The 20,820-nt window shown below is 41.0% G+C and overlaps 1 protein-coding gene across 11 annotated transcripts in view; it reads right to left on the reverse strand.

Annotated features, from left to right (window-relative positions):
• Positions 1-5,992: 5,992 nt before the first annotated feature.
• RBFOX2 (RNA binding fox-1 homolog 2) overlaps positions 5,993-20,820 on the reverse strand; it is a 185,138-nt gene continuing 170,310 nt past the window's right edge. For all 11 annotated transcript variants that reach the window (XM_072128928.1, XM_072128926.1, XM_072128929.1 and 8 more), the window contains one exon: positions 5,993-10,871. In XM_072128928.1, coding sequence (XP_071985029.1) covers positions 10,827-10,871 — 45 coding nt within the window. In that variant the 3' untranslated portion in view covers positions 5,993-10,826. The remainder of the gene's footprint in view (positions 10,872-20,820) is intronic.

Here is a 20,820-nt window from a genome sequence, read left to right on the forward strand (position 1 = left end):
GCGTGCAAGTGTGTCCCCCGTGGATCGGACCCCCCCGGTGTGCTTACCGGGGGATCCGATCCCTCCTGCCGCTGCCCCAGGTCCCGACGAGTGACCCGAGGCTGTCGGCTCCTCTTCTCGCCGGTTCCTGCCTTACCTGGCAGGACCCGGCTGTAAGTAACTGAGCATGCGCTCAGTTACTTACACTATACACTGCAATACAAGTGTATTGCAGTGTAAAGGCTTGAATAAATGATCGGATGATTGCTTATTCAAGCCAAGAAGTAGAAAATGTAAAAAAGTTAAAAAAAAAAAAAATTAAATCTTTTTATAATATAATTAAATAAATAAAATAAAAGTCCCAGTAAAAATACAGTAAATAAAAACACAAAAACATACATATTTGGTATCACCGCGTCCGTATTAATCTGTACAACAAATCTAAATCAATATTGAACCCGCTCGGTGAACGATGAAAAAAAAAACTACAAAAAACTTCCCGTAATATACAATTTTTCATCAAACACCATCACAAAAAATGTTCTAAAAAGTGATAAAAAAAAGCTACGTTCCCTATTATGATACGACTGAAAAGAACAACTCTTTTCGCAAAAAATAAGCCCTCAACCAGGTCTAACAACATAAAAATACAGAAGTTATGGCAATAAAAAGTTGTCAATAGTAAAAACAATGCGATATTCTCCAATATTGGTTTTGCTCAGGAAAATTGAGCAAAGATAAGAAAAACTATATAAATGAGGTATCACCGCAATCGTAGTGAACCAGAGAATAAAGATAAAATATTATTTTTACATTACGGTGAGCGGGGAAAAAAAAATGCTAAAAATCCAAAATAAAAATTGATGATTTTGTTTGTGTCCCCCTTGAAATAGTTAATAAAATCTCATGAATAAGCTATAGACCCCCCTAAATGAATTATCTATACATTGTATCTCATTCCGTAAAAAATAAGCCCTCATATGTTTGCATTACCAAAAAAAAAAAAAATGTATAGGTAGTACAATGTGACAATACAAATCTGCAGTGAATGGCGCCTCCATTCATTCTATACTCGGCCGTGCGCCCGTACAGAAGTTTAACACCACATATGTGGTATCAGTACACTCTGGAGGAATTGGGCATCAAACGTTGCAGTGTGTTTCATCATTTAATTTATTCTGAAACTGTCAGTTTTGGCCTAAATGAATGTATTTTCCAAAAAAATTCCATAGTTTCTAAATCGCAGGTCCATATTGTTTTAACCCATGTGAAACACTTAAAGGGTTAATGGACTTAATAGAAGTTGTTTTACATACGTTGAGGGGTGAAGTTTCTATAGTGGGGTAATTTATGGGGTTTTACTATTATTTAGGCCTTACAAAGTCACTTGGAAGCTGAGTTTTCCCTCAAAATGTGAGTTTTGGCAATTTTCATGAAAATGAGAAAAATCGCACCTAAAGTTCTGCACCTCATAACATCCTAGAAAAGTGAGAGGATGCATAAAATATCATCCCAACATAAAGCAGACATTCCGTAAATGTAATTTATCAAGCTTTTTGGGTATTTTTACTTCCTATCTGGAAAGCAGAACATTTCAAACTTGGAAAATGAAGAATTTTTACAAACTTTTGCCAAATTTTAACTTTTTTTCAGAACGAATCGCAAAACGTATCACTTAAATTTTATAATTAACATGAAGTACAATGTATCACGAGAAAACATTCTCAAAATCACCGGGATATGTTAAAGCGTTCCGAAGTTATAACCAATTATCGTGAGACATGTCAGATTTGAAAAATCGAGTCTGGTCATTGAGCTGAAAACTAGTGTCAGTGATAAGGGGTTAAGTGAGACGGAAATACCAGTTTCAAGTTCCAGTTTTTGTTTATTGATGTTTTGTATTTTGCAACACAACATTTGGTAATATGCTATTACACATTCTGTATATGCAGGCAGTCCTCCTGCTGCGACAGGAGTGAAGGCCCTCCCATTTGCTTATTCTTTGCCCTCTTTGGGGCTAATGTGTATGTGAAAATTACCGTATATACTTGAGTATAAGCCGACCCGAGTATAAGCCAAGACCCCTAATTTTACCACCAAAAACTGGGAAAACATATTGACTCGAGTATAAGCCGAGGGTGGGAAATGGATTGGTCACAGACCCCCCCCCCCCAGTATATAGCAAGCCCCCAGTAGTATACAGCCATCCCAGCCTGCCCCCAGTAGTATACAGCCACCCCAGCCTGCCCCCAGTAGTATACAGCTTGCCCCCAGCCTGCCCCCAGTAGTATAGAGCTTGCCCCCAGTAGTATACAACACTGCCCAGCTTGCCCCCAGTAGTATACAACACTGCCCAGCTTGCCCCCAGTAGTATACAGCACTGCCCAGCTTGCCCCCAGTACTATACAGCACAGCCCAGCTTACCCCCAGTAGTATACAGCACTGCCCAGCCTGCCCCCAGTAGTATACAGCACAGCCCAACCTGCCCCCAGTAGTATACAGCACTGCCCAGCCTACCCCCAGTAGTATACAGCACAGCCCAGCATTAAAAAAAAATAATAAACTTATATACTCACCCTCCGGTGGCCCTGATCTGCAGCGCTGCTCCCCCCATGTCCGCGCGGGTCCTCTTCTGGCTTCTGCGCCCGTCTTCTGTACATCGCGCTGGGCGCCGCCATTGCTATCTCCTGGGCGGCGCCTAGTATGACGTCATCAGCGGCGCCCCCCCGGAAGACAGCAATGGCGGCGCCCAGCGCGATGTACAGGAGGCAGAAGAGGAGCCGGGAAGCCAGAAGAGGACATCGGGGCCACCGGAGGGCGAGTATATAAGTTTATTATTTTTTAAGTATTTTTTAACTCGTTGTGACTCGTGTATAAGCCGAGGGGATGTTTTTCAGCACATTTTTTGTGCTGAAAAACTCGGCTTATACACGAGTATATACGGTAACTTTAAAATAAAAATAAAGAGTTGATTAAAAAAAAAAAAACATTCTTTATAGATGGTACTTAGTCTCATCCATTCCATCTACCCTCATACGCGTGTTGAAGATCCAAGTATCTTCATACTTGGTGGTCCTGCGAAAAAATCTGTCCATTTTAGAATACAGGCGGTCCCCTACTTAAGGACACCCGACTTACAGACAACCCATAGTTACAGACGGACCCCTCTGCCCACTGTGACCTCTGGTGAAGCTCTCTGGATGCTTTAAAATAGTCCCAGATTGCAATAATCAGCTTAAAATTGTCTGCAATGAAGCTTTATTGATAATTCTTGGTCCTATTACAGCAAAAAAATTTGAAACTCCAATTGTCACTGGGGCAAAAAAAAAAAATTGTCGGGAACTACAATGATAAAATATACAGTTTCGACTTACATACAAATTCAACTTAAGAACAAACCTACAGTCCCTATCTTGTATGTAACCCGGGGACTGCCTGTAGTGTTTCCGGGACCTTCCAGTTGCAAGCAGGCATTCACTTCACTGAAAACCCCGAAACAGCACTCCTCTCAATTATACCAGGATCAATTTGGGTCACAGAAAGTCTGCAACAGTATTGCCCGATAGCAACCAGGTCGGTGATACCCTGTTGGAGGTTTACCACTGCCCCCTTTTTCAATTTAGAATGGGCTCAGGAGATGCTTTAATGTAAGGCACAAATTGCATTGCTAAGCCGAAACACGTAAATTACTGTTCTAACCACCTCCGTTGTATGTACTTGGAATACCTACTTATTGAGTAAAGACGTAATAGAGAGGAATTACAGCTGGTGTTGTGCTGGACATGCGCTTTCTATGTGCGGGGGGGGGGGGGGTCCTTATCAAGCCTCAGGATTGTCCAGGCACCATGGAAGTTTGCCGTCAAAAAGCACAGAGAAAAGAATCAGGGTGGCAGTAAGCCAAACTTCCAACTACATCCCCACCAAAATGGTCACATACTCCACAGCCCTGGTTTCCAGGTCACTCTAGCAGTTATAAGGCAAGTGCAGACATTTCTTCCCAGTGTCTTTTTCCCCCGATCTTTAGCAGAGGAGCTTCATGACTGAGCATGTATATAATGTGCAGCCACATTCATCTCAACTAAAAGCCTAAAAAGAGGATGCACAACCTGGTCACATGTGGCCTGTGAAGCCATTGGTTGTTGTCCAGAGCAGAACGGCACATTAATAAGAGAAAAAGCTGCAGTGTGGCACAGGGAGAGGAGAAGCGAAGAAACCAGACGACTTTTTTTGTAGACTGCTCTGGGGGTCTCCAGTACTATGGTCTTTATTATTGTTGTCTGTTCTGGGGTCTCCACTATTGTCTGCTGTGAATTAAGTATAAGGTTGCTGGGGTGTCATATTTGTCATTTCTGGGGTGGCATTTTGTCCTGTACTGTGGTTGTTGGTACTTTTACCACTTGTATAAATCAGCTTTCCCTCCTGTACTTGCAGCTCACAGGCCTTAATAGGCCTAATTGTTTCCAAAGAATTAGTCACTGAATTATCTAATTTTCTTATATTACTGATTAACTAAGATATCCTTTAGGTCTGCAAGGAGTTCATTATTTGAACATCTACAGTCATGGCCAAAAGTTTTGAGAATGATACAAATGTTAATTTTTACAAAGTCTACTACCTCAGGTTTTTTAATGGCAATTTGCATATACTCCAGAATGTTCTAAAGAGTGATCAGCTTAACAGCAATTAATTGCAAAGTCAATATTTACCTAGAAAATGAACTTTTTCCCCCAAAACACATTTCAACTTCTTTGCAGGCCTGGAGCAGCTAACATCGTTTCAGTGATTGCTCCATTAACACAGGTGTGGGTGTTGATGAGGACAGGGCTGGATATCAATCTGTCATGATGCAGGGTTTTTTTCGCTCATTTCTCGCTCTCCACCTTCAAAAATCCATAACTTTTTCTTCATTTTGGTGTTGATGAGGACAGGACGTAACAAATTTTAATTTCCGGTAATGTTATTTATTTTAACATGCCGTGTACTGCGAAGCTGAAAAAAAAATTCCAAATGTGGAAAAATGTTTAAAAAACCGTCACGTTCTTGTGGGCTCAGTTTTTACGACTGACTGTGCACTCAAAATAACACCTCAGCTTTATTCTTTGGTTCTGTGCGATCGCGGTGATACCAAATTTATATAGGTTTTATTGTGTTTTAATACATTATCAAAAATTAAACGAATGTGTACAAAAAAGAAAAAATATTTTTTGCCATCTTCTGACGCTAATAACTTTTTCATACTTTGGCGCATGGAGCTGTGTGAGGTGTCATTTTTTTGCAAAATGAGCCAACGTTTCCATTGCTACCATTTTGAGGTCTGTGCGACATTTTGATCATTTTTTATTTCATTTTTTATGTGATGTAAAAAGGTGTAAAGTCGCATTTCGGACATTTGGGCGCCATTTCCCGTCTCGGAGGTCACCGCCGGCCGTAACCGTTTTTATATTTTGATAGATTGGGCATTTTTGGACGCGGCGATACCTAATGTGTCTGTGATTTTTACTGTTTATTATGTTTTATATCAGTTCTAGCGAAAGGGGGGTGATTTGAATTTTTAATATTTTATTTAAAAAAATTTCTTTTTTAAACTTTTTTTTTTTTCTTTTTTTTTTTCACTAATTCTTAGACCATCTAGGGTACATTAACCCTAGATGGTCAGATCGTTCCTACCATATACTGCAATACTTCTGTATTGCAATATATGGCATACTCGCCTCTCCCCATGCTCCTGTTCAACTGCAGCCCAAAATTTTAGCTGTGGTTGAGAAAGCACCGCCGGCCACTGTATACAAACAGAGGTCCACAGTCATGGAAGGTGCTGAAGGTGAATGGGAGTATAGAGAGAAGAGCGTATAAGAGGGTTGTTTTGCAGCCCCGCAATCCACGTTCTGATGGAGGATTTCCCCCCCTTTAACTGACCCTATCAAATGTGAAACAAAACTCAAACATTTAGTACTTAAGAGCAATACTGGACCACACAAATCTGACACTAGTCCAAAAAGAGGAATCAGTAAAGTTTAAAAATGGATAAATAAATCTGTTTAATGTGATATTGTACTACATAAAACAAATACAGTTAAAAGATAATGGCAAACATTTTAATTACAATTTCCCTTAAAACATGGTGAACTTCTTTAAAGAAACAGACTGCAAAAGAAGACAATAAAAGCAATGGGAGTTTACAGTTGCCATTTAAAAGCATATACTGGGTTTAGGGGGCATAAAAAATGATTTTCAAAAGTCACATCAAAATCAGGTTAAAAGTCAAATACTTTAGATTAAAGGGGTTGTCCAAGAGAAAGAAGTTAAATTTGTTATCATGGTATACAGCAATAAAAGTTCATCTTTTACAGTACAGAATAAGTGATTATTATTTTATTCTTCCAACTACCTGCATTTTTTTTAAAGTAATTGTAGCAAAAACAATACTCCTAATACGCTAGCAGATTTATATGTAAGTACAGGGCGCACAGTTTAAAACCATGAAAAAAAAAAAGTAATAGTCAATTATAAAAGCACCCTTAGTCTAAGGTTTCACACTGCCATTGTGGGAATGTATATGCTCATGTTCCCATAGAAGGCAATAAGCTCCTAGGGGAAGTACACACGTGTGGCATATTACATGCTTGCTCTATCTTTCCTCGAACGCATGGCCGTACGCTGCTTCTATAGAGAAGAGAGGGGTGAACCATACTCGCCTCTCCAGCAGAAAAATCTAATCAATGAAACATGTTGAACTGTATTTTCAACCTACTAAAGCGAGACAGCTAAACTTTTAGAGTTGTGTGCATGTGGAGCAACACTATCAAACCATTTGTCTGAATAGTGTAAGTGAAGGATTGTGAGTAATGGTAAGAGTTATGTAATTTGGTGCATAGAATATTTTTGTGCCCCTGAACAAAAATATGTCAAGAAATAGAGTCCCACTGACTGCAATTAAAATAACATGATTTTATGCCAACAATTCAAAACATACTCCAATTCTAAAGGATGTAGCTCCAGAATAGAGAATAAAAGCAGATTTAAAGAAATCTAGGCCCTCGGCTTAGTTAAGAATGGCTAAAAAAAAAAAAAAATAGGCAATCTGAACTTCTTTTAAATGTACTTCTAGCATTTTCTTCAACAAATAATTCATATAACATGCTTGAAAGCACCATAATTGAATTCTACCAATGCTCTAATCCCCATTTGGAAGGCAGTATTCAGTTTTTTTCTACAGAATTTGTAAGCCAGATCGAGGATGGTTATCCAAAGAAACTATAATGGAAAGATATGCAGCTTTTCCATGTTTTCTCTAACAAGGACGACCCCTTTAAAAGTACCTAACTTGTCAGAAACTTTAGTGATCAAAAACGTGCCTCAAATAACTTACCACATCTCTTGTTTCTAAAATTTAGGACAATATGTAGAAATACAGCGTTTTATCACTCACTTAGGATATCAACTGTATATTATGTTGATGCCATTACACAAACTGACATATTCTGAGGGACTAAATTGTAGCCCAAGTCTTGCAGCTCCAGTCTCACACACAACATATATTAAAACTCTTAACCGTGCAAGAGCTCTAGCACTGGGACTGTTAGTTTCCAAGCTTACCAAGAGGGCATATATGATGCACATGTACCCAACAATATGGGCAAGGCTGTATCCCTATCAGCATTCTGCAGATGATAGTGGAACATTAAGGGTAGTTGAACACCTTCCAAAAGTCTTATAATCTGCAGGCAGAATGTTGTATTGAAATATATGGATTTCAAGAATACCATTATTATTTCTGTCTATTATACCATTTATGAATAATTCCAATTTTAATGCATATTTGGTGCACCCAGATGCACTCATAGTACTACTTTGCATAGCCGGACCACTTTCCTGTAGTCCTAGTGCCAGCTTGGGCTTCTAAATAAATAATTAGATGAGTGAGAGATTTAAGAATGCACCAATAGCCTCATAAGCATTAACAAGTATTTCTCAGAAATTGAATAATGGACAAAAATAAAATATATTTCAGGAATCACAGTGTATTTCTTTACAACATGTTTCTAGAAGCTTAGAATAAAGCTTGGGGGAGGTGGTGGGCTCCCTTTAATGATCTAATACAAAAGAATAGCTGGGAAACAATTGCTTATTCAGCATAAGTGACTAATGTGAAATGTAGCAACATTTAAATAAATTACTCATTGGAGGTGAGATTTATTTACATTATGATACATAAGATTATACCGGACCAGCTGCACTGTATTTTATATACCAATGACTGAAAGCTTTTAAAAGTTATATCCATTAAACTTAATAAAGCAAAATAATCTAGGTAGCTGTATTAGTGACACACATTTGTGCTCAAGTGGGTAATAAAAACAGGCAATCATTTGAAATGTGTGCCAAGTAGAACTAAAGATGTTTGGAGTGGCTATGTAGCAAACATGAAAACACCTACTGAAATGTTCTACTGAGTTAATGATTCTTACAGCCAATGTTCTAACCATATACATGAATTTGTGCAAATGTCACTCCTTTACAGCCAATTTACAGTACATTGCAAGGGATAGGAAAACAAAAGAATTTTACATAACACTGAAATTATTTTGCATAGAGCTCCCATTATTATGAGACATCACCTCCTGTGGTTCTATTGCATTTACACTAGTTTGGGTAACTAACTTTAAGAGCCTGTATTATGGGACATAGTAAAAAGCCCTACGGATGCAACCGGGCTGTCCTGAGGGTAAAATAAATACACAGGTACTTAACTTTAATTAGCTCAATCTGCATGCAATGGTAAACAATAAAAAAAATATCACTTTTCACTGCAGCCATGTCCCAAACACTACTGATAACGCATACAGTGTAAGGCTACATTCACACTGACGTGTGCTCGCCGTACCGTAGCACTAATCACCCGCGCCCCTCTCCATAGAGAAACCTTGCGCACAGCTCCATATTCCGAGAAAAGATAGGACATGTCCTATCTTTTCACAGGGTACGGTGCTGCGCCATACCTTTCCCATACGGTGCCATACGCCCATTGCCGTCACTGGGGGACGTATATATGTCGACCGTATATACGTCACCCATATGGCAGTATGAATGCAGCCTAAGGGAGATTTACATTGGTGGTGTTTTTCTTCACATCAGCGAATTTTCACTGATGCCATTTTGGCTTATGGATACCTACACATATTTGTTTTCTCTTCCTGACGGACTGATTTTTTTTTACGGATGTCAGACTGAACCATTCATTTAAATAAAAAACTACAGGTTGCGAGCCCCAGGGGGACAGGGACCAATTTGTCAAGCTCTGTGTAGCGCTGCGTAATCTGTGAGCGCATTAGTGAAAAATCCTTGACACCAGGAAGAGAAAAAGAATCTGTATGTGTCCATTAGCCAAAATGGCTTCACTGAAAAATCAATGATATGAGAAAAACACCAATGTGAGTCCCCCCCCCTAATGCTATGCAAAAAAGGAGGACTGCAATGTGGTACCACATGATTACCCAAAAGTAGCAAACTACAATTTACATCACAAATTGTATCACTTATAGGAAGACAATGACAATCCACTTCCGTGGAAAGTTTCGATTTTTACCTGACTTGATAAATTAATAGCTGCAATATAGGAAAACTATATTTTCCTTCCTTATTTTCCCTTTGAAGGGATGTGTTTGATCTACTTTTTCCTTAAATTTCAAGGATTTAGAACATCAATACTAAAAGTTAAAAGGAGATCATTACAAACCCTCACCCCCCCCCCCATAAAAAAAAAAGAAAAAAAAAAACCCTCTTGCATTTACCCCAAGTTATGGTAAATGGCCTCTAGTGACAAAAAGATTTTGGACATTTGTGAAAGAGAATATACAGCTCATTAACGATTAAGCTGCCCTTAAAGGTTGATTAATTTTTTTCAGGACGGATAATGTGACCAGCACGATAGAAAAACAGTAGCACAGGAACTAGTACCTTAAAGGATGTTCCCTACTATAATAACTGTTGTATATAAGCAAGAACTTCAAAGCTCAAACAACAAATCAAAAAAATATGCCATGAATGGCGTCTGATTATATTCATATAATGTTTTGGCTTGAAAAAAAAAAAAAGAAAATAGCAAACCTAGAATAAATATTTGCCAATATTATACTGCATTCATGTTGCATGCAATCATTTTCCTACATATGGCAAATGTCCAACTCGGTATGCCATATGGGGAAAATTAAACAGCTGATAAAATGCATAATGTATAAAAACAATACAGATTGTAAAAGATGTCAATTCAATAAAGTTTAGATTTTGAACTTAATAAGTTTACAAAAAAAGCCATGGAGAACACTGTTTTTATCCGTCCTTTACTCCAGAGGAATTTACTTAAAGGATCAATTAATTAAGAAATTATAAAAGCTTTCCTTCATTCTTCTTCCACAAGCCTTGGATCACCAATTTTGTTGTCCAATTTTCTCCTTCCAGGCATAAACATAATAATAATAATAGTAATAAAAGCCCACAGCACATAGTTATGTAAATATAATATATATATACACACACACACACACACTTTTACCACAGTTGAAAAAAAAAATCTTTGGAACAGAATGAACACACACACACAAAAAAAAAAATAATAATAATAATCGCAGTTTGAAAGAAAGCTGAGGTATAAAAAAAAAGTCTTGTTTGATTTTTATATATTTTGTTTATATCCATCCATCTTGCATTGCCAGAAAGTTCCTAGAGGAGTTTCTCTTGAAGTATTGCAAAAGCTGCGCTTTGCAAACCTTGACAGTAGAGGGAAGGGAAACAGGCAAAATGGGGAAAAGGTTTTGTCCAGGTTGAATCAACAATTGGTTTACGTCACTTCAGTACGGAGCAAATCGGCTGTAACCGCCTCTGTATAAACTCGCCTGTAAAGAAACAACAAGCATTAGATAAAGTCTTAACTAGAATGTTTAATATGAACATTAACTTTATATATTTATATACACAAAAATAAAAAACAATTGATATTGGGAAAGTTGTACAACTATCTCATGCATGGATATCAGCCCAAGTTCACACTACTGTCGGCATATCCGTTCTTTATCTCTGTTTAAAAAAGAAATGAAGATAAATAAATGTAGATAAACTGACAGTAACTGATGAGATGGTGGGGGGTATTTATAAATGCACTTGCACCACAATTCTGGTGATTTTGTGTCAAAAACACTGTCTAAAATGCATTGCACCACAGTTGTTAAGGCTTTTAGACCTTTTTTGGCACTTTCCTGACTTGACTGATTAAGGAGGCCCAGTATATGGGAGATGGGCATGATTTGTGAGAAAGGGGCATGGCTTGAGGGAAATTGTCTGTGCGCCCAAAAACCTGGCGCACAGTTTAGACCAGGGGTCTCAAACTCAATTTACCTGGGGGCCGCTTGAGGTAGATTCTGGGTAAGGCTGGGCCGCATCAAGTTTTCCACACAAAATGCACTTACAAAATAGCATTATTCAGATTCAAATGTCATGGCGTCTCCCAGCGCAAGGAAAGCCCCGAGCTGGGAGACATGTTTTTTCTCTATGAACGCGTCCTGTGCACCGAGGGGTCCCAAGCTCCTACCGCACTGAGCCCAGTCAGGGACACTCCATCGAAGGTACTTGCCTCCCCGTGTCCCTCCCATCGAAGAAGATGAAGTCGCCGCTCTGACCTGCACCAAGGGCGTTCAGAGCGGCGACTTCATCTTCTTCAAGTACCGGAGGGAAGGGGATTAACCGGTTACGGGCCCTTTCCTGTTTTTTCATGTCCATTTTTCACTCCCCACCTTCAAAAATCTATAACTTTTTTATTTTTACACGTAAAGAGCTGTGTGACGGCTTGTTTTCTGCGTAACAAATTGCACTTCACAGTGATGGTATTTAATATTCCATGCCATGTACTTGGAAGCGGGAAAAAAATTCCAAATGCAATGAAAATGGTGAAAAAACGCATTTGCGCCATTTTCTTGTGGGCTTGGATATTACGTCTTTCACCAAGCGCCCCAAATGACATGTCTACATTATTCTTTGGGTCGGTGCGATTAAGGGGATACCAAATTTGTATAGGTTTTATAATGTTTTTTACAAAAATTAAACCCTCCTGTACAAAACTTATTTTTTTGATTTTGCCAAATTCTGGCGCTAATAATTTTTTCATACTTTAGTGTACGGAGCTGTGGGTGGTGTATTTTTTTGCGAAATTTGATAATATTTTCAATGATATCATTTTTAGGACTGTACGACCTTTTGTACTGATCACTTTTTATAGATTTTTTATATTTTTCAAAATGGCGCTATTTTCCGTTACGGGGTTAAAAGCAGTGAAAAACCGTTATACCTAATGTGTTTATGATTTTTACTGTTTATTTATATTTATGTCAGTTCTAGGGAATGGGAGGTGATTTGAAATTTTAGGTTTTTTTATTATAATTTTTTTTTTTTAAACTTTTTTGTATTTTTATTTATACTATTTTTCAGACTCCCTAGGGTACTTTAACCCTAGGTTGTCTGATCGATCCTATCATATACTGCCATACTGCAGTATGGCAGTATATGGGGATTTTCCTCCTCATTCATTACAATGTGCTATCAGCACATTGTAATGAAGGGGTTAAAACGAAATAGCCTCGGGTCTTCCGAAGACCCGAGGCTATGGAGACGGATCGCCACCCCCCGATGACGTCACGGGGAGCGGCGATCCCAGGTAAGATGGCGGCGCCCATGCGCCGCTATCTTTTTGAGGCTGCTGGCAGCTTTGCCGGCAGCTATCGCTGTGCTAGCACCGATCGCGGGTGTTACCGGTAAGCCTTTGCTGCAATATGCAGCAAAGACTTACCGGCTATGGAGAGGGCTCAGCCCGTGAGCCCTCTCCATGCAGCGTGACCCGACCGCCGCCGTGAATACACGGCGGGCGGTGCTTTTCCAGGTGGGGGCCGCAAAATATTGTCCCGCGGGCCGCAGTTGGCCCGCGGGCCGCAAGTTTGAGACCCCTGGTTTAGACCAACAAAAAGTAGGTTTAAAGTAGGAACTGACAGTCTTATACTACACCAGAATCCATCAAAAGACTAGTGTTTTCCAGCTAGAAACTGGTGGAACCTGCGACACATTGTTATATCCCCCCAGTGTGTGTTTATTTAACCGATAGCCTTACGTTTCTTGGTTTAAAAAAAAAACCGGACACTTGTCTCTCAGTTCAGTGTCAGTATGAGTTTTATGAACAATCAGTTTTAATTACACTTTACTTTCAATACATTGAACTACAGCTTCTATAATCTACCTACCTCTCTATCCCTCATAATAGTTGCCATCTATAGATGTCAAATTATTACATACCTATCGATCTCGCGTAGCAATCTATGCAGCAATCTAGCTTTGTTGTCCATCTACCTACCAATTAATCTCTTATTTCTATTTGCCTAGATAAATATGAGCTATAGAAAGAAAGTTATGTATAATCTATCCATCATCTCTTTTTCCATCTAATTATTAACTATTTCTGTCTATATCAGTCTATTGTTTTCATCAAAAAAAATGTAAAAAAACTGACACTGACCACAACGGATGATATGTTTTTGTTTTTTTACATTGCATTCAATGAGACAGTTTGGCACCGTCAGAAAAAGGTACTGCAAGCACAGTCTTTTGTTCCGTGAAAGAAACTGATCCAAAACAGATCACTGTACAACTGATGACATACAAAATTTACATTGACTTCAATGGGATTTAAAACGGATGCTGGAGACGGAAATCACAACCGTAGTGTGAACTGAGCCTTAATAAGATAAAGCATTTCTTCCAGATGAAAATTTAGAGCAGTGAAAATGACAGTGAAGAGTATGGTTTTCAATGCATTTTTCAGATAAATCAAAAACATCATGAAGCATACATAGTCATAGGATCTCTTCTTCTGAGGCTGCTAAAGTAGAAACTTTTTAGAGTTTACAATCTTTCCGATAACATTTATTAAGTTGTATTTTAAAGTGTGAGCATTCCTATTGTTTCATCTGACAATGTTATTGTATCTGTACCTCCTGATCTGTAAAGCACTGTGGAATATGATGGCACTATATAAAGAATTATTTTAATCATACAAGTCATTATCTAAATATACAATTAAGAAAACAGACTTGATGGATCATTAATAACAGACTGGTGGGGGCAGACTCCTGGTACCTGATCAAGAACATCAAGATCTCTGCTCATCTTTCTAGCTGTGGCTCGCAGTTTAGCTCACTGCAAGTGATTGGCTTTTTCATGAGCATTCTGCCTGGCATTGCATCTCTATTCCAATTATCTGCCTTAATAAAATGTATGCTTTCATCCATTATTTAATGGCTTGTTTGGCATCCGTTTTTACAGATCCTTATAAACTAAGGTTGTTCTACATGTTTTACCCATTAATGGATCAGTAGCATGATCCATTAACCCCTTCATGACTGCCATGTGGCTATATACGTCCTATTTGCACATGCCCCGTGCAGAAAGGACGTCTGTAAACGTCTTGACAGTGACCAACTTCAAACAACCATATCTCCTGAACCCTGGCACACAGAAACATATTTTAATGCATTTTAAACTGGAGAATCTCCCCTTTAATATCATGTATGGATTGTGTTTGGATGCTTAACAGAATCGGATATATCACGCCTTAAATTTTTTACAAAAAAAAAAATATATTTTTATGTACAGCTTTCTATTCCCAATTGTAACTTTAAGAGAGAATTTCTCCAGTTCTCTTAAGCATCCATGCACAATCCATATCATATTAAAGAGGACACTTAATTTGATATGACACTAGAATTGTGTTTCTACATGCAATTGTGTTCAGGAGATATAGGCATTTGAAGTGTGCCCCCCTTCAGCCTGTCAGCTGGAGGCAGAATATAGAAGAAGCTGCTGGAGACTTTCACTTTGCAGAAGTACATGCAGCCTCTGCATATGTAACTGAACCTTGGAAAGAGTGATGGAATAATGATGCACATATTTATAACATTTTGGTAAAAGTTACTACTTATTTTAAAAAAAAAAACTAATTGGAAAAATAACAAAAAAACACTTATTTTTCACATTTGTAGTCCATTATTGGCAAATTTTATAAAGACAAAAATATATATGTAATTAATAAAACTATCCTATCAAATTTAAATCTCACATGTCATGTAAAAAACTAAGTAAAGAAGTTATGATATGTAAAGCTTTTCCAGAGATATCGTTAGGTGGAAAAGAAGGCCCTATTCCGTGGCAATCACATCTGCCTAGCGTGTCGCATTAAATATCGGACTGTTACAGCCGCAAGCTGTATACTCAGGGGGAGGGGGGTGCAGGCTGGCTGTATACTCGGGGGAGGGGGGGGGGAAGGGGCAGGCTGGCTATATACTCGGGGGGGGGCAGGCTGGCTGGCTGTATACTCGGGGGGGGTCGACAGGCAGGCTGGCTGGCTGGCTGTATACTCGGGGGGGGGGACAGGCTGACTGGCTGTATAGTCGGGGGGGGGGGGGCAGGCAGGCTGGCTTTATACTCTGAGGGGGGGTAGGCCCCTAGGTGTGTGTATTTGTTTGTGTAGCGTGTATATAGTGTCTGTAGTTTACATGGTGCAGTGTTTATATATGTGACCAAATTGACATGCTTTGTGCAGCACTGCGTAATGTGTGCGCTATATATTTTATGTGTAATATATAATTATAATTATTATTATTATATGTGTTATGCATATGTAGTGTATGTGTGCTTATGTCTGTGCAAAGTATATATGGTACATGTGTATTCTGAAGAATTACATGTGGTATGGGGCCGGGAGCAAAGGTTTAGGTATATGGGGGGCCCCACTTCTAAGTTCGCACCCGGGCCTACTGGGGTCTTGTTACGCCGGATATCATCAGGAGTATATGGAGTTTTTGCATGTCATTCATTACAATGAGCAACTGGCTCTTTGTATCGATTCTAAACAAACCATTCAGCCTCGGGGCTGAGCCATATTCATACACCCTTCATAGCTCTGTGGTGGATATATCTGTCGCAGAGCGTGAAGCGGATAAAATTATCCAAAGAACACACTTGGTACACTTTAACGGTTCATAAGATTTCCCAAAATTCAGCCCAGTTCTGCACGTCTCAGTACAGTCCACCCCTACTGTTTTGTTGCGAGTGGATAAAATCCCACATTTTAACAAATCAAGCCCATAAACTTGACATACTACATATGGCTGCTAATTGGAAAAACTTCACAATTGATAAGGTGTCAAAAACTATGCTTTTTGATAAACTTTTGGCGGCAGGGACAGGACAGAAGCATTGACCAAAACTTTGCAACCCTAGAATGACCATATCCACCTACCCCACCCCTCCCTCAGTAATACCAGTTCCTTAGGCCCATAGGTCTACCTTGGTAATACCACCTCGCTGTCTTCTTACAATAGTGTGTCTGGATGAAGTGACATAATCCAAAGGCAAAATATGTCCTTGGGGGAGTAAATCTGGGAGAGTCCCTTGTTGAGAAGGACCCAGGGGTACTAGTAGATCATAAATTGAACAACAATAGCATGCAATGTCAAGCAGCTGCCTCTAAAGCTAGTAGGATCTTGTCATGTATCTCGTGATAGGGATGCAATATTACCACTGTACAAGGAATTGATTCAGCCTCACCTGGAATATGCTGTCTAGTTCTGGGCACCGGTCCATAAAAAGGATGCCCTGGAGCTGGAGAGGTTTCAACGTAGAGCCACAATAATGATAAGGGGTATGGAGGGTCTTAGTTATGGGGAAAGATTAAAACAACTAGATTTATTTATTCTGGAAAAGAGACGACTATGAGGGGACATGATTAATTTATTTAAATATATGAATGGTCCATACAAAAAATATGGTGGTAAGTTGTTTCAGATTAAATCAAATCAAAAGACGAGGGGGCACTGTCTCCGTTTGGAGAAATCAAGGTTTAATCACCGGAGGCGACAGGGCTTTTTTACTATGAGAACTGTCAATCTGTGGAATAGCCTGCCTCAGGCGCTGGTCACAGCAGGGACAGCAGATAGCTTCAAGAAGGGTCTAGATGCCTTTTTACACCTAAATAACATTGATGGTTATGTTATATAGAATTATTTCCCCTAAATCCCTTCCTCATCCAATCCCTTCCCTTCCTTGGTTGAACTTGATGGACAAGTGTCTTTTTTCAGCCGTATAAACTAGACATACCTCTTCGCAACTATTTCCTGCTTCCACTGTATTTTTTTGGGGGGGCTGGCTGTATACTCGGGGGGAGGGGAGAGGGGGGGGAGGCTGGCTGGCTGTATACTCGGGGGGGAGGCTGGCTGGCTGTATACTCGGGGGGGGGGGGGGGGGGAGGCTGGCTGGCTGTATACTCGGGGGGAGGGGGGGGGAAAGGCTGGCTGGCTGTATACCCGGGGGGTGGGGGTGGGGGAGGCTGGCTGGCTGTATACTCGGGGGGGGATGGGGGGGGAAAGGCTGGCTGGCTGGCTGTATACTCGGGGGGATGGGGGGGGGGGAAGGCTGGCTGTATACTCGGGGGGAGGGGGGGGAAGGCTGGCTGGCTGTATACTCGGGAGGGAGGGGGGGGAAGGCTGGCTGGCTGTATACTCGGGGGGGAGGGAGGGCAGGCTGGCTGGCTGTATACTCGGGGGGGAGGGAGGGCAGGCTGGCTGGCTGTATACTCGGGGGGGAGGGAGGGCAGGCTGGCTGGCTGTATACTCGGGGGGGAGGGAGGGCAGGCTGGCTGGCTGTATACTCGGGGGGGAGGGAGGGCAGGCTGGCTGGCTGGCTGTATACTCGGGGTGGGAGGGGTGTTAGGCTGGCTGGCTGTATACTCGGGGGAGGGGGGGCAGGCTGGCTGTATACTCGGGGGGAGGGGGGGCAGGCTGTCTGTATACATACTGGGGGGCTGGCCGTTTTATATGGCATAGGTATTTAAACGCCCCTACCTAGGGGGCAGTATTATAGTAGTTATATTCTTGTACATAGGAGCAGTATTATAGTAGTTATATTCCTGTACACAGGGGGCAGTATTATAGTAGTTATATTCTTGTACATAAAATGTAGTATTCTGATATATTTTACTTAGGGGCAGTATTATGGTAGTTACATTCTTGTTTATCGGAGAAGGTATTGTACGTTTTTTTGTATATACACTCACCGGCCACTTTATTAGGTACACCTGTCCAACTGCTCGTTAACACTTAATTTCTAATCAGCCAATCACATGGCGGCAACTCAGTGCATTTAGGCATGTAGACATGGGCAAGACAATCTCCTACAGTTCAAACCAAGCATCAGTATGGGGAAGAAAGGTGATTTGAGTGCCTTTGAACGTGGCATGGTTGATGGTGCCGAAGGGCTGGTCTGAGTATTTCAGAAACTGCTGATCTACTGGGATTTTCACACACAACCTTCTCTAGGGTTTACAGAGAATGGTCCGAAAAAGAAAAAACATTCAGTGAGCGTCAGTTCTGTGGGCGGAAATGCCTTGTTGATGCCAGAGGACAGAGGAGAATGGGCAGACTGGTTCGAGCTGATAGAAAGGCAACAGTGACTCAAATCGCCACCCGTTACAACCAAGGTAGGCAGAAGAGCATCTCTGAACGCACAGTACGTCGAACTTTGAGGCAGATGGGCTACAGCAGCAGAAGACCACACCGGGTGCCACTCCTTTCAGCTAAGAACAGGAAACTGAGGCTACAATTTGCACATCGAGCTCATCGAAATTGGACAGTAGAAGATTGGAAAAACGTTGCCTGGTCTGATGAGTCTCGCTTTCTGCTGCGACATTCGGATGGTAGGGTCAGAATTTGGCGTCAACTACATGAAAGCATGGATCCATCCTGCCTTGTATCAACGGTTCAGGCTGGTAGTGGTGGTGTCATGGTGTGGGGAATATTTTCTTGGCACTCTTTGGGCCCCTTGGTACCAATTGAGCATCGTTGCAACACCACAGCCTACCTGAGTATTGTTGCTGTCCATCCCTTTATGACCACAATGTACCCAACATCTGATGGCTACTTTCAGCAGGATAATGCACCATGTCATAAAGCTGGAATCATCTCAGACTGGTTTCTTGAACATGACAATGAGTTCACGGTACTCAAATGGCCTCCACAGTCACCAGATCTCAATCCAATAGAGTATCTTTGGGATGTGATGGAACGGGAGATTCGCATCATGGATGTGCAGCCGACAAATCTGCGGCAACTGTCCATCATGTCAATAACGACCAAAATCTCTGAGGAATGCTTCCAGCACCTTGTTGAATCTATACCACAAAGAATTGAGGCAGTTCTGAAGGCAAAAGGGGGTCCAACCCGTTACTAGCATGGTGTACCTAATAAAGTGTCCGGTGAGTGTATAAGGCAGTATTAAGTTGTTTGCTTTTAAAAAAAAAAAAAAAAAAGAAGCTTAATTCCTGGCAGTATTCGTCTCTTTCGCTGTGCTGAACATGTTGATTTAGACCATCTAATTTGTGTGGCGTTTAGTAACTCCACCCACATCACATGATCACGCCTACTCGTTTTGTCCCTGCCCACAGAATGGGGCCACTTTTACATTTTTTTTTCCAGGGCCACTTTAAATTTCCAGTCTGCCCCTGGGTGTGTGTGTACTTGTATGTGTAGCGTGTATATAGTGTGTGTAGAGTTTATATGGGGCAGTGTTTATATATGTGTGTTATGCGTGCTTGTGTCTGTGCAGAGTATATTTGGTACATGTGTATTCTGAAGAATAACATGCGGTATGGGGCTGGCAGCAAGGGTTTAGGTATATGGGGGCCCCGTTTCTAAGTTTGCATCGGGGCCCACTGGGTTCTTGTTGCGCCACTGTATATAGTAATTTAAAGAATCGCCCAGCAGAACGCCAGAAATTGACCTGAATATTCTGGCACCAATGACCATCGGTCACAGAGGGGTAAAAACACGGCACTGATCTATTAAAAAGTATTGCATTTATTGCTGTTGTGCGTCTCAATCATAAAAACGGAAAGCACACACAATCACAACAAAGTTGGAAAAGTTGTGAAATTGTAGCAAGGGAGAGCAACTCAGTGACCCTAGACCTCCGAAACCTCCTTTAAAATTCTCCAAAGAACACACTTGGTACACTTTAACGGTTCATAAAATTTCCCAAAATGCAGCCCTTTTGGTTGCAAATTTCTTTTTTTAATCTAAACAGTTCTGTCTCAGTACAGTCCACCCCTACTGTTTTGTTGCGAATGGATAGAATTCCACATTTTAACAAATCAAGCCCAAAAACTTGACATACTACATATGGCTGCTAATTGGAAAAATTTCATAATTGATAAGATGTCAAAAAGTATGCTTTTTGAAAACATTGTGGTGGCAGGGACAGGATAGAAGCTTTCACCAAAACCTTGCAACCCTAGAACAACCACATGCAACCAGGCTCGGACTGGCCTGCCGGGATACCGGTCAAAACCCGGTGGGCCCTTACCATAAGTCACCATCTCCTGCCTGTGTCTGTGCAGGCACATTCAGCTGAGGCTGGAGGAGGGGGGCAGCAGGGGGGACTATGACGTCCTGCAGGAGGGAGAGACAGGTTCTCTGCTCTTCCCACAGCAGCGCTGGGGCAGTGAGTAAGACATTTCCTCCTCACTTCAGCCCCTGCGTCACTGCAGGAGAACATGGCCCCTGATTCATTGCTGCTGCCTCACTGGAGGAGCAGACAAAGAGCTGTCACTAATTACAGACCAGAGGACATGTGCCCCCTAGTTGTCACAGTGGGCCCCCTTCCTCCTGGTCATGCTGGAGTGTCCTCCCCCTGGCACAGCACAGGCTGCTCTCATGTGCAGGAGCTCAGGATGGATGAGGAGCTGCTGATGGCTTC

The sequence above is a fragment of the Engystomops pustulosus genome, chromosome 10, assembly GCF_040894005.1.
Source record: "Engystomops pustulosus chromosome 10, aEngPut4.maternal, whole genome shotgun sequence".
NCBI lineage: Eukaryota > Metazoa > Chordata > Amphibia > Anura > Leptodactylidae > Engystomops > Engystomops pustulosus.